Source organism: Conger conger, chromosome 2 (assembly GCF_963514075.1).
Source record: "Conger conger chromosome 2, fConCon1.1, whole genome shotgun sequence".
NCBI classification, from domain to species: Eukaryota; Metazoa; Chordata; class Actinopteri; order Anguilliformes; family Congridae; genus Conger; species Conger conger.
The window spans coordinates 8,192,763-8,207,823 of record NC_083761.1 but is presented as its reverse complement, the minus strand read 5'-3'; the positions used below and the strand labels follow the sequence as shown (position 1 = coordinate 8,207,823).

The 15,061-nt window shown below is 43.7% G+C and overlaps 1 gene segment (V, D, J or C); it reads left to right on the top strand.

The window, feature by feature from the left end:
* The first annotated feature begins 6,531 nt into the window (after nt 1-6,531).
* LOC133114409 (Ig kappa-b4 chain C region-like) lies at nt 6,532-8,546 on the top strand. The segment is given in 3 exon segments: nt 6,532-6,543; nt 6,695-6,746; nt 8,022-8,546. Coding segments are annotated over 3 exon segments (381 nt in total).
* Nucleotides 8,547-15,061: the final 6,515 nt, after the last annotated feature.

The following is a 15,061-nucleotide window of genomic DNA, read 5'->3' as shown; positions in this document are numbered from 1 at the left end:
TCACACACAGTGAGAGGAGCTCTGATGTGTGAACAGCAGGGGGTCTATAGAGGGCTGGGACACATTTTTTGGTGTGTTTGAACTGAATCTTTTCTGAAACCAAGCCGAATGAGACCTTCCCACTGATAGGTTTTGTGGTCAATTCTGCGCTCCCTTTTGGGGCTGCTTCAAACAGTCAGCACTGGCCAGGTCTGAGTTCAACACCAGACTGTAGTTTCCTCTCTTATTATACTGTAGTGCTTTTACATCAGGAGCAAAAGTAGCACTCTATCTCCCTCTTGTGGTGGGAGAGTGTAATGCCAGCTTGTGTGGCGTATGGAGAGAGCTCTGGAAGCAGAACCCATCGCTGTTTCTCTACAGCCAAACAACACTGAATTCTGGAGGATTTGGGAGGGAGATCAATCATTCCCGATTCAAATTTGCCTGGAATCATACAGAAAATAGACTTTAATAGCCGTTAAAAGGCCTTCTAAAACATGGCGAAAAATTCCACCAATGCCTTCCCTTGCCCCTATATCTAAGATAAAGAGAGAAATATATTTTGGTGTCTCAGTGTTTTTCCACGACCAAGGGTGAAAGATCGGTTAGTGGAGCTCATGGAGCTGAATGTGGAGTTTGGGAAAGAGCAGGAGGAACACTGCTGGGGGTGGGAGAGCATTCCTCCCTCCCTGTGCTCTTTATCAGTGGAGATCAGATCTGGCCCCAGCTGCACTTACACTGATAAACAAGTCTATGATTCACTGCTGACCTGAGACATTTCTCTGCAACCAGTAACCTCACCACCGGCCCCCACCCCCACCACCCCAAATCTTAGGCGTTGAACTCTGATGACATTCTGAATGATCTCTCTAATGTCTCAAAGAAATTTTATCTCATTGATTATTTGCATTAATTTCCAAAAATGCAGTGCGATTAAAGGGAATTGAGTATTTCAGAATGCATTGAGATCTCCTCCTCAGTATTAATGTAACATTGATCAATGTCAATTTAGATTTTGCCCTCGCCAAACCTTTAATATGTACCAAAATTTCATTCAACATATTTCATGTGTGGGCTAAGAGTGTAAGACCCCATCTCTGGTACAGTTTCCATCATTTACAATTTCAGTTTTTTGTTCAATCTCTGCATATTTTCCTTGTCTTTTCAAGTGGTGATCGAGCTCCTTTTCCTTTTTTTCTTTTCGAAAAGATTCAGAAAACTGACTGACTGATACTTTTGGCTGTGTGTTCCATCAATGAAAAGTTTTTTCGTATAAAATTACAATGGATTTCAAGAAAAAAGCTTTGGATGTGCTAACTTTAACATTTAGAGAAAATTAAATATATTTGAGAATATTACAGTTCTTGTTGCATAAAGTAGTTCAGTGTTTTAGAGCAGAGCCCTTCAGTGTTACAGATCAGTGCCTCCCCCTCAGCACCTGCAGTAGGTCCCAGCTGCAGCAGTGCAGTCTCTGTGCAGTCTGACTGAGGGAGGTTTTTGTACGGCTCTGTATCACAGTGTGAACACCCAGCTACCACTGATGATATGTGCACTCTGACAGTAATAATCTCCTGCATCTTCAGCCTGGACTCCAGTGATTTTCAGTGTAAATTGAGTTCCAGATCCACTCCCACTGAATCGATTAGGAATCCCAGACTGGCGATTTGTGATGCCATAAATCAGAAGTTTAGGAGCCTGACCAGGTTTCTGCAGGTACCAGGAGAGACAGTCCTGGTTATTGTTTGTATTGTAGCAGTTTCCAACCCCCTGACTGGCTCTACAGCTGATAGAGACAGTGTCTCCCAGCTGAACAGCCTGAGCTGATGGAGACTGAGTCAGGACCATATCTGCCATTGATTCTGAAAACGGAAACAAAGAAATGGATGTCATAGAATATTAATATTTTCAAACCACATGTAATATTTGGGCATATTTGAAAAGACAATAATGGCACTGTTCTGAAAAGAGTAAATGAAAAAAATAAGTTCATCAAATTTCAAATAGAACCAAAATTCCAAGTTTCAATTTTGCTCACCCTGCACAAAGAGTCCCAGCATCAGCAGCAGTAGAAAGTCTGACATCATCATAATGCTGCCTGTGTCAGTGTCTGTGAAAGGACTGGACAGTCACTGATCAGTACTGGGGGTCTTAAAGTGTGCGGAGCAGTGAGGCAGGACAGGTATGCAAAACCCCTTCCTCTATACAAATCCTGTCACACACAGTGAGAGGAGCTCTGATGTGTGAACAGCAGTGGGTATTAATGGTAGCTTTTCTGAAACTATTTTACACTTTCATAACCATGTTACTGGTGCAATGTGACTGCATTTGAACTAAAGTTTGTGAATATGTTTTTAGTAATACCTTCCCATGTTGTGTATTCAGATAGAAGTAGGACTATGAGAGATCAGGAAGTCAGTGCCCCGAGAATGATTCAAATGCAATCCATCTGAAATGTGATCGAAGAACTAACTGTATTATGGTATTTGTTTAATTGGTAACGATGAACAGAATCTTTTTTTATATTTGACACTGTAGTTTTCAGATGAGTAGAATGAGAGCCTTGTTTTAACACAGGTAATACTGGGCTAACTGTAGAAGGCACTGGAACGTTTGCAGAGTCATTGTGATGGAGGGCTGTACATCCTGTTCAGGGAGTGAATTATCCCAGAATGCCTCAGGATCTGCTCATTAATATTCATGTAACACTTATCAAAGTGAAAAAAAAAAACCTTCTTTAGATCCTAAATTACTGGATGAGGTACTCCTGATAATCCTCTGAAAAGTACAAACACTCCATTCAACAAATTCACCATGTGTGTTGAGTCTAAGGTCCCATCTCTGGTACAGTAAATAATTATTATAATAATTATTTATTTGCAATTCACCATTTCTGTTTTTTGTTGAATCTGTGCATCTTTTCCTTGTGTTTACAACATGGTGAGTCACCCTTTCTTTGTATGTTTTAGAAAAGATGAGACAAGTTGGTTCTGACCAATTCCCATATGTAAAGGGTGTTCTCTCAATGAAAAATGCTTGCTTATAAATTACATTACATTACATTACATTAATGACATTTGGCATATGCTCTTATCCAGAGCGATGTACAACAAAGTGCAAAGTGCATACCCATAAACAGGGATAAGTGCGCTGAAAGACCCAAGAGGGAAGTACAATTTCAACTGCTACCTGCATAACAAAGATAAGGACCAGGGCCTATTTGATCATCTTTTATTTTTTTTATTTTTTTTTACCGTAACACGCAAATGTTTGAACAAACCCCTTACCTAGCCAAACACTGCTTACCTAGCCAAACTAAACATCCTGATACATAAGTAAATCACAGAAAGACAACAATTAAGGTTTACAGGGAGGTAGGGAGGGGCAGGGAGGGGTGCCGCTTGAAGAGGTGCGTCTTCAGTTTGCGCTTGAAGATGGGAAGAGATTCTACAGTTCTGACCTCAACAGGGAGTTTGTTCCACCACCGTGGAGCCAGAACAGACAGTAGTCGTGAGCCTGAGGTGGAAGTTCGGAGAGGGGGATGTGCCAAGCGGCCTGTGGAGGCCGAACAAAAAGGTCTGGCAGGGGTGTAGGGTCTGATGATTTTTTGTAGATAAGCTGGGGCAGACCCTTGAACTGTTTGGAAGGCTAGCACCGTTGTTTTTAATTTGATGCGAGCCATGACAGGCAGCCAGTGGAGAGAAGTAAGCAGGGGGGTGATGTGAGTGTTTTTGGGAAGGTTGAAGACCAGACGAGCTGCTGCATTCTGGATAAGTTGGAGGGGTCTGATGGCAGACGCTGGGAGGCCAGCGAAGAGGGAATTGCAGTAGTCCAGGCGGGACAAAACCTTTGCTTGGACTAGGAGCTGGGTCGAGTAGGGGGTGAGAAAGGCATGGATTCTCCACGTAGTTCTGGATGATGGAGGCATCCAGAGTAGGTTTTTTTAGCAGTGGGGTGATGTGGGCCCTCTTGGAGGATAATGGAAAACAGCCAGAAGACAGGGAAGAGTTGACATGGGAGGTGACAAATGGGAGAATGTCAGGTGTGATAATCTGGAGGAGAGAAAATGTATGAATTTAATGGTTTGGATGATCTAACAGAAAATGTATTACATTTGAGAATAGGAGAATTATTATTGCACAAAGCAGTTCAGAGCAGAGCCCCTCAGTGTTATAGATCAGTGCCTCCCCCCTCAGCACCTGCAGTAGGTCCCAGCTGCAGCAGTGCAGTCTCTGTGCAGTCTGACTGAGGGAGGTTTTTGTACGGCTCTGTATCACTGTGTGAACACAACTTTACTGTTGAGGTAGTGTACACTCTGACAGTGATTTTCAGTGTAAACTGAGTCCCAGATCCACTCCCACTGAAACGATCAGGAATCCCAGACTGGCGAGTTGTGGCGATATATATCAGAAGTTTAGGAGCCTGGCCAGGTTTCTGCAGGTACCAGTGGAGGTAGCTGCCACCGTGCACACTCTGACTGACTGTACAGCTGATAGAGACAGTGTCTCCCAGCTGAACAGCCTGAGCTGATGGAGACTGAGTCAGGACCATATCTGCAATTGATTCTGAAAACGAAAACGAAGAAATGGATGTGAATGCTCATTAATATTATCAGACACTCAGTAATATTTGGTAATATTCTAGAATTCAACAAAAAATAATGGCATTGTTCTGAAAAGAGTTGTTTTGTGAAAACAAGTTTAAAAGTTTCAATCTTGCTCACCCTGAACAACGAGTCCCAGCATCAGCAGCAGTAGAAAGACTGACATCATCATAATGCTGCTTGTCTCAGTGTCTGTGAAAGGACTGGACAGTCACTGATCAGTACTGGGGGTCTTAAAGTGTGTGGAGCAGTGAGGTGGGACAGGTATGCAAAGCCCCTTCCTCTATACAAATCCTGTCACACACAGTGAGAGGAGCTCTGATGTGTGAACAGCAGGGGGTCTATAGAGGGCTGGGACACGTGCACTATTCACTGCTCTTTTAACTGAGTGTGCGGCAGAGACTGGATGCCCTCTCTCTCTCTCTCTCTCTCTCTCTCTCTCTCTCTCTCTCTCTCTCCCTCTCTCTGTCTCTCTCTCTCTCCTGTCACCTCCCCCAATTCCCAATGTCTGCAGCACCATGGACAGCACACACAGGCCAGAGTGGAGCAGCCCAGACAGAGCTCTGTGATTACACCAGTTACTCAACACCTGGGAGCAGCCCAGACAGAGCTCTGTGATTATACCAGTTACTCAACACCTGGGAGCAGCCCAGACAGAGCTCTGTGATTACACCAGTTACTCAACACCTGAGAGCAGCCCAGACAGAGCTCTGTGATTACACCAGTTACTCAACACCTGGGAGCAGCCCAGACAGAGCTCTGTGATTATACCAGTTACTCAACACCTGGGAGCAGCCCAGACAGAGCTCTGTGATTACACCAGTTGCTCAACACCTGAGAGCAGCCCAGACAGAGCTCTGTGATTACACCAGTAACTCAACACCTGGGAGCAGCCCAGACAGAGCTCTGTGATTACACCAGTTACTCAACACCTGGAGTGACTCCAGCAGCACCTAGAGGCTCCCCACCGCCAGATAAAGGGGCCACTGCCCACAGCCTGGGGCCCTCAATGTGGGACTGCTGCACTGAGGGTGTGTGACCTTCCCCACAGATGCTGACCCAAGCCTGGAAGCCTGTGGCCCTCTGTGAACCCCATGAAACTGCTGGTCTGTTCTCACCTGCACCCCCTGCACTGCAGCTGAAGACATGGGGGAACATAAACCCTTTTTATTTTTCCTAACTGCTTGACCTTTCTGTTCATCAAATACACCCACAAAGCCTAATTTTGTCTCTGCTGTTGCTTTTCCTTGTCTGCCTCTCTGTTGCACTCTGCACTGTATAAAGATTTCAACATTTGTTTTATTCCTGTTCATCACAGGGTGGAATGCTATCTATGCTTTACTGTTTCAGCGCCACTAAGATATATATGTTCAGGAGTTGGTAGTGTTCTGAATAATTCATCAGACGCTGTTTCACTGTACTTTGGCTCACATTTATATGCAAATCTGAATGTGTTCTGTACAAGAAGTTTGGCAACTCAACACTTGCCAAATTCATTTTGATGAAGAAATAAAATCATTACTTCATATTCTTTGTGGTCAAAGATAAAAACAATTGTTGAATTAATGAGGAGAACCCTGTATCCACTTCTTGATCAGCTTTCTGAATATCATCTTAACGGTCGTTTCACAATTGTCCAGCAGGGGACTTACGAACACTGCACAGTCGGTCGGATCAGCCGTCTGTACAACTGGCAGGTTTTTGTACAGCCAGTGAATCAGACTCAACCACTGTGGTGGACTTTCGGTGGCGGGACCAAACTGGAAATCGGCAGTAAGTTTATACACAAGACTTTTCAGGATTTTCGGCAAAAATAGTTGGAAATTCGATCAGTTGTTATTGGCTACATTAATTTTGCTGAAAGGTTTTGCGAATTGCTAGCATTGTATATTTCTATCTTATTACAACCGAGTCAGTCGTTAAAATAGACAGAAAAACAACATGAACTTAAAATGCGCAAGAGAGTATGCATATGCTTAGCCAGCATAAATAGTTAATGGTGTGCTGTTACACATTATAAATGGTTGACTCAGAATCTGCGTGAAGTCAGAATGAAAAAGGCACAGGATGGCTGTGTGTCTTGAGTGAGAGGTTTTTGTACGGCCGGTGAATGAGTCTGTATCACTGTGGGTCACTTTCGGTGGCGGAACAAAACTGTCAGTTGGACGTAAGTAATTTCTATTTCAGAAACATCCATATCATTGTTTGTGTTTTCTTTTTCAATATATTGTCATTTTGCGACGTTAGATGTCGTCAATAAAAATTGTAATAATTCTCGCGATGCTTAAATAACAGGAATCCTTGTGAAATTAACCATTGATTTCAAATGATTTCTAATCTTGCCACATAAACACTTCGTAGAGTAGAATATATTTGCGTATGATGTGTAAAAAATTGCACTTGAAAAGACAGAGGAAGTCAGTGTCTTTTGAGCAAGAGGTTTTTGTACGGCTGGTGAATGAGTCTGTTCACTTCGGGTTCACTTTCGGTGGCGAAAAAAACTATCAATTGGAAGTAAGTAATCTCTCTTTCAGATGTCGATATTTTTGCTGTATTTTTGAATATACTGCAATTTTCGGACATTCAAACAAGATCATTTGAATTAGCCTGAATTAATTTTATTCCGTGCAGAACTAAATGAACTGCATTGGTTCATTCGGTTGAATCAAAGCGGGTCTGTAGCAGTTTGAAGTGCAGCCAGATGTTATTTGCGTCCCGTTAAATGAAATATGATGATATAGCCTATCCATCATCATAACCGGATTATTATTATGAAATATGATTATGGTAGTATTGCTGATTCAATTTGATCGTTTTATCATATTCGATACACGTCTATTACATTACAAATTTCTGTTCTTTAGTCCCAGGCTCGTGACAAAACGTTCCGTAGCTACTCGACACCATTGGTTTGAGTCTTAAAAAACGATTTACTGAACATTTTTGCTGAATTGGTTAATCATTAAAAAAAGGTTATATTGTTGTCGTATTTAGTGCGTATTTATTTGATAAATAAGACGGAACACAAATGAACCTTATTCTGTAGGTTATCAGAGCATAATTCCATTATCGATTAAGATATTATTTTAATGTATAAATTAGAAGGATATGGCAATACAATCAGACAGTTGGAGCTGCAAAAGTGGAGCAAAATACAACTGTAACTACTCAAAAATATTTTTGTTGTGGTGATGAATTTTTCATTGTAAAGTGCAGTCACAGGTTCTGATAATAATGGAATGCAAATCGATAGAACCTTTAAACATGTTAATGTGCTTTATCCTGTACAAGATGAAGAAACCCAGGACACATTCTCTTCAGCCACTGCAAATGAGTAACACCTGATATTCTCTGTGTCACATTCCTGTCTTGCTGTGAGGACAGAATGATTGGCGCATGGGGGTGTGTCCACTCTGAGCTCATGTCTCTCTGTGTCTCCCAGGTGACACAGTTCCCACCCTCACAGTCCTGCCCCCCTCCAGTGTGGAGCTGGAGCAGGGAAAGGCCACACTGGTGTGTCTGGCCAACAAGGGCTTCCCCTCAGACTGGACTCTGCGCTGGAAAGTGGACGACGCCAGCTGGAGCTCGGGCGTGGCCGGGAGTGTGGGGGTCCTGGGGAATGACGGCCTGTACAGCTGGAGCAGCTCGCTGACTCTCAGTGCGGGAGACTGGATGAAGGCGGGGTCACTGACCTGTGAGGCCACAAAGGGCTCCCAGTCTGCCCCCCCTCAGACACTGAGGAGAGCCCACTGTTCTTAGTAGGCCGGGTGGAGGCCCAGCTCACACACTCTGATCACACTGTTTTTACCCGGTTCTGCCCTCAGCCTCTCTGCTCCTTACTGCTGTCACACTGAGCTGAGCCTGTGTGTGAATCCTTCCTCCAGCCTGAGCTTCCAGTGCTAATATCTCTCATGTGCTCTGCTTGTGTTCATTAAAACAAATATGCACACGTGTGCTCTTATTTGTGCTTGTGTGGTTTTGAGAATAGCTGTTAGATCAATTTCATTGACATAATAAAGATTCTTTGAAGAACTACTGTGTCTCTGGCAGTTATTATAAAAATGGAGGTTTGTGCTTCTGATGATCCTGTGGTTTTGGGGGTTCCCTTTCTCTGGTTAAATCATAATTATATTCTTGCCACTGAAAATACTTTTATAAAACACTCAAAAATGAATATGAGATCATCATGATAGATTGCTTTCAGTAAATTGACAAAGAAGAGATATTTTTGTACCTATTTCTTTAATTAATTTTCATTCCCAGATATGCAGAGACATAAGTGTCTGGAGAAACCACACAGAAATGCATGCTGGGTGTTCTTTTCTTTGAAAATACTATAATAATTACATGGATTGCTTTGTCCAAATAAAATGATAATAGCACATGATCTATAAGAAATACCCCAGCTCTGGAGGCCTGCTGAGAGGAGCAGTGATGTGTGCAGCGTGCTCAGAGAACTTCTGTACAGCAGGATGTGTGCTCAGCTCACACTAACCCCCTGGGGACGGCCCAGACACCTGGCCACAGTGCTGCTCTATTCTGAGATTGAGTCAGTCCCACTGAGGGACAGCAGAACCAGCCTGCCCCGCCCTGCACATGCAAATCTGAGTTTCACTCCCACTGCTCACAGTTTCTCAGCCCAAAATACCCAGCCCTGAGACAGGTGTTTGAACATGAGGAGGAGGAGGGCTCATTTCCGTAGTGAGGTGAGAAAGGGAGGGGGCTGTACCTCACACATGCTTTAGCATCAGTCTCAGATTCGAGATTTCATGTCTGGAGGTTGGGATTTGTTCATTCTCTTACCTCTGATACATCAATGTCAGCACCGAGGGCATTCATTACAATTAAAACAATGAAGTGAACAGATTTGCACTAATGCCTTCAACACTTCAACCTGGTGACATATCATGATTTGAATGAGATACGTTTGTTTGTGTTTCTACCTTGACCTGTAAACCATCTTCGATATTCTGAGATCCATGAGATTCTGCTCTCGTCGCTGACTGGGATGGGTGTCACAGGATCTGCACTTGCATGGTTTTTTTCCTACCTCTCTGGTCGTTCCTACCAGGTGACTTGGAGGTCCCACAGGACTCAGTTCCTGGTCCTCTCTCCTCTTGTCTCTTTACACCATGTCTCTTGGTTCTGTTATCTCTTGGCTTTTCTTACCATTCTTATGCTGATGACACTCAACTCTTTCTTTCCTTCCCTCCAAATACCTAGGTCACCTTACAGATCTCTGCCTGCTTGGCTGATATCTCTATGTTACATTACATTACATTATTGGCATTTGGCAGATGCTCTTATCCGGAGCGACGTACAACAAAGTGCATACCCATAACCAGGGATAAATTTGCTGAAAGACCCTAGAGGGAAGTACAATTTCAACTGCTACCTGTACAACAAAGATAAGGACGAGGGCCTTTTTTTTTTTTTTTTTTTTTTTGAACAAAAAACAATAGTTAACTTAGTGACCAATGTTAACTATCCAAACACTGCTTACCTAGCCAACTAAAAATACTGATACACAAAGCAAGTCACAGAGAATACAATTAAGGTTCACAGGGAGGTAGGGAGGGATGGGGAGAGGTGCTGCTTGAAGAGGTGTGTCTTCAGCTTGCGTTTGAAGGTGGGGAGATGTATGTGTATGACTTCCCACCACCTGTAGCTTAACCTTGGCAAGACTGAGCTTCTCTACATCCCTGCCAAATCCTCTCTGACACTTGCCCTCTCACTGATTGTGGAGGACTTTGCAATATCCTCCTGCCAAACGGCCAAGAATCTTGGGGTGACTCTTGAGAACCACATCACCCTCGCTCCACGTGTGTCCTCCACTGCCAGAACCTGCAGGTTCTCCCTTTACAATATACGCCGTATCCGTCATCTCCTGACAGAGAAAGCCACCCAGCTCCTAGTCCTTCTGGATTACTGCAACTCCTTCCTGGCTGGTCTCCCAGCTTGTGCCATCAAGCCCCTCCAGCTGGTCCAGCATGCTGCAGCCCGCCTGACCACCAGTCAGCCCAGGTTGGCTCATGTAACCCCGCTCCTCATTGGTCTCCACTGTCTTCCTATTGCCGCACACATCCGCTTCAAGGCGCTAGTGTTGGCATTCCAGGCTGCTAAGGGGACTGCCCCATTTTCCATCCAATCTTTAATTGCTCCCTACACCACAGCAAGACCACTCCGATCTGCCAGCTTTGGTCACTTGAAGGTTCCGTCAGATGGCATCAGATGGTCGAGCTGCATGTCGACGCCTGTTTTCCGTTCTGGTGCATCAGTGGTGGAATGACTTGCCTACCACTGTCAGGACAGCAGAATCCCTCCCCATATTTTGATGCAGACTAAAAACACACCTTTTCAGACTATACCTTAGTCCTCCCTCCTGATTTCCTCACCCACTTCCGATATCCCTCTTGTCTAACCGTAACCCAAAAAAAATTAAACTAATATTTTATTTTTGTTTAGAACAGCTCTTCATGCATGTTTTGCTAGATATGGATTTGATGCTTTTAACAAGTGGAAAAACCTATTCACTTGTAAATTGCTTTGGATTAAAAGTGTCAAATATTAAAATGTAATGTAAAATGTGTAAATATCCCGTTTTAGAAAATTGAAGGTGGACAATGCCACATTTTTACTGAACTTAAACATTTTATGGAAATAAAAATCCTTTACTGAAATACTGTGATGTTTTATTACAGAAGTGTGTTTGGTACACTGTGTGATCCTGTGATGTTGTGCTACAGAAGTGTGTGTGGTTCAGCAGCAGTTCTGTGGTGGGGATTGTTTGTGACACAGAGCAGCTCCTCTTCAGCACAGAGAGGTGTGTATTCAGGGCCGTAGCTCACTGTTGCCCCCTACAGCCCTGAGTGCAGTATTGCTGTCCCAGATCAGTGCCTCCCCCCTCAGCACCTGCAGTAGGTCCCAGCTGCAGCAGTGCAGTCTCTGTGCAGTCTGACTGAGGGAGGTTTTTGTACGGCTCTGTATCACGGTGTGAACACCCAGCTACCACTGGTCATATGTGCACTCTGACAGTAATAATCTCCGGCATCTTCAGCCTGGACTCCAGTGATTTTCAGTGTAAACTGAGTCCCAGATCCACTCCCACTGAAACGATCAGGAATCCCAGACTGGCGATTTGTGGAGCGATAAATCAGAAGTTTAGGAGCCTGACCAGGTTTCTGCAGATACCAGCTGAGGCGATCGCCACTGTAGGCACTCTGCTCTGACTGGACTGTACAGCTGATAGAGACAGTGTCTCCCTGCTGAACAGCCTGAGCTGATGGAGACTGAGTCACAACTATATCTGCCATTGATTCTGTTAACAAAAACAAAGAAATGGATATCAATGCACATCAATATAATCAAACACTGTGTCATATTCTGATACTTTTTTATTAGAAAAAAGGCACTGTTATGAAAAGAGTTGTAATGTGAAAAGTTACCAAATAACATTTAAAATAGAACCAAAATCCCAAGTAAAAAATTTTTTATCTTGCTCACCCTGAACAAAGAGTCCCAGCATCAGCAGCAGTAGAAAGACTGACATCATCATAATACTGCCTGTGTCAGTGTCTGTGAAAGGACTGGACAGTCACTGATCAGTACTGGGGGTCTTAAAGTGTGTGGAGCAGTGAGGCAGGACAGGTATGCAAAGCCCCTTCCTCTATACAAATCCTGTCACACACAGTGAGAGGAGCTCTGATGTGTGAACAGCAGTGGGTCTATAGAGGGCTGGGACACGTGTATCATTTACTGCTGTTTTTACTCTGTCAAACATTTAAATGTCAAAGTAACGGTTTCTGACATTGACCTGTGTACATGAAGACATGTGAACATGTGTACATGGTAAAGAAGGGCTGAAGTGGTAAGATTGTGTAAAATATGAGTTGAGTAAATGTAGAAGTTTGAATTCTGATTGCAGTTTTTATGGGAGTTCAGAAAGTCAAGGACCTCAGTCAGGCACATGGAATTATTCAGTTACACTTTATCCATGTACATTTAATGAAAAGTGAAATACTGCATTTTTGTGTTTTTACGTGAATTCAGTCTGAAGAGCATCTTTGTTTCTTTTTTTTAACCAGAATTGATCTGTATTTCGTCCCTGATCTGTCTTTCCTCCATCAATGCTGGACGCACAGAGAAGCCAGCAGCCACTGATGTTCATTCAGCTCTGGAGCAGCTGAGCAGCACAGACACTGTGTCTGTGAGCTCACATTGTGCAGTTTGCTCAGGCAGACCGCTGGCACACAACCAACTAGAGGATTGACTTTTCCTCACTGAGAAAGGGACAACTGGGCCAAATGAAGACATCTCTCCTGTGGTGACGATGCACACAGTTATACGAGGCCCTTTCACACAGCTGCTCACAGGATTGGACAGGACTGCATATCACACTGTAGTTTGGGCTCTTTTATGATGGTGCTGGCGTATCAGATCAGAAGCAGCAGTGATGCTCTGACTGGTCAGGGTGTGTAACAGCAGCCTGTGTAATGTGTGCTGGGAGTGTTCTGGACAGAGTGACTCACTGTTCTGGACTGTGTGCTGTTCACAGCTGCTGGGTTCTGTGCCATCTTATGTTCAACTCATTACAATTAATACATTTTGAAATTGGTATCTTATGTCAGAGCGCTGCATCAGAACAACTGACATCTTTTGCCAATGGGAGTAATTATGAAGCAAAGAAAATATAAATTCTTCCCAATTAAATTCCCAATCAATGGTTTGGATGAACTAAAACAGAAATGTAGTACCACATGTGTTTAGTCGAGAACCAGACAGATTTAATAATAATCCCCCTGTAGCTCTCAGTGTTACGGATCAGTGCCTCCCCCCTCAGCACCTGCAGTAGGTCCCAGCTGCAGCAGTGCAGTCTCTGTGCAGTCTGACTGAGGGAGGTTTTTGTACGGCTCTGTATCACTGTGTGAACGGCCAGCTACTACCGATGTTATGTAAACTCTGACAGTAATAATCTCCTGCATCTTCAGCCTGGACTCCAGTGATTTTCAGTGTAAACTGAGTCCCAGATCCACTCCCACTGAATCGATCAGGAATCCCAGACTGGCGAGTTGAGATATAATAAATCAGAAGTTTAGGAGCTTGACCAGGTTTCTGCAGGTACCAGGCGAGGTAGTTGCTGTAAACACTCTGACTGAGTGTACAGCTGATAGAGGCAGTGTCTCCCTGCTGAACAGCCTGAGCTGATGGAGACTGAGTCAGGACTACTTGAGCCATTGATTCTGAAAAAGAAAGCATGGAAATGGATGTCAATGCACATTAGTATTGTCAAACAGAACATTAGACCCTAATGACACGGTTATGAAAACACACATGTTGTTAAAAACAGCAAAGAGGATATAAAATACTACCAAAATCCTGAGTAAAAATGAAAAATAATTTCTCACCCTGAGCAAAGAGTCCCAGCATCAGCAGCAGTAGAAAGACTGACATCATCATAATGCTGCCTGTGTCAGTGTCTGTGAAAGGACTGGACAGTCACTGATCAGTACTGGGGGTCTTAAAGTGTGTGGAGCAGTGAGGCAGGACAGGTATGCAAAGCCCCTTCCTCTATGCAAATCCTGTCACACACAGTGAGAGGAGCTCTGATGTGTGAACAGCAGTGGATATTAATGGTAGCTTTTCTGAAACTATTTTACACTTTCATATCCATGTTACTGGTGAAATGTGACGGCATTTGAACTAAAGTTTGTTAATATGTGTTTAATAATACCTTCCCATGTTGTGTATTTAGATAGAAGTCGGACAGTGAGAGATCAGGAAGTCAGTGCCCCGGGGAATGATTCAAATGTAATCCATCTGAAATGTGATCTAAGAACTAACAGTATTATGGTGTTTATTTCCCTTTTGAAACCATGAACAGATACTTTCTTCATATTTGACACTGTAGTTTTTAGATGAGTAGAATGAGATGCTGGGCTAACTGTAGAAGGCACTGGAACGTTTTCCCATCATATTTTCATCAGTGATTTTTTTCTGTTGTCCTAATTTTGTATGTTGGATCATATTTATCAACAAACGTCATTTCTGCAATGTCCTGCATCACTTGGTGAGAGCACTGAAAAGCTGCTTCTCCCATACAGCACATTCTCCCACACTCACTCAGATACAGAGCCATTGTGATGGAGGGCTGTTCATCCTGTTCAGCTAATACAGGCAGCCTGCAGACAGACTGCAGGTGAGCAGAAGAAAGGCTCTTGTGTGATAAGACAGGGGAAACCGAGCCGATTGACACCCTCCCACTGATCAGTTCTGTGGCCAATTCTGCGTTCCCTTGCGGGGCTGCTTCAAACAGTCAGCACTGGCCAGGTCTGAGTTTAACACCAGACTGTCATTTCCTCTCTCTGATTATAATGTAGTGCATCTACATCAGGAGCAACAGGAGCACTCTGTCTCCCTCCTTTGGTAGGAGAGTGTAATGGCGAGAGCTCTTGAAGCAGAACCCATCGTGGTTCCTCTACAGTC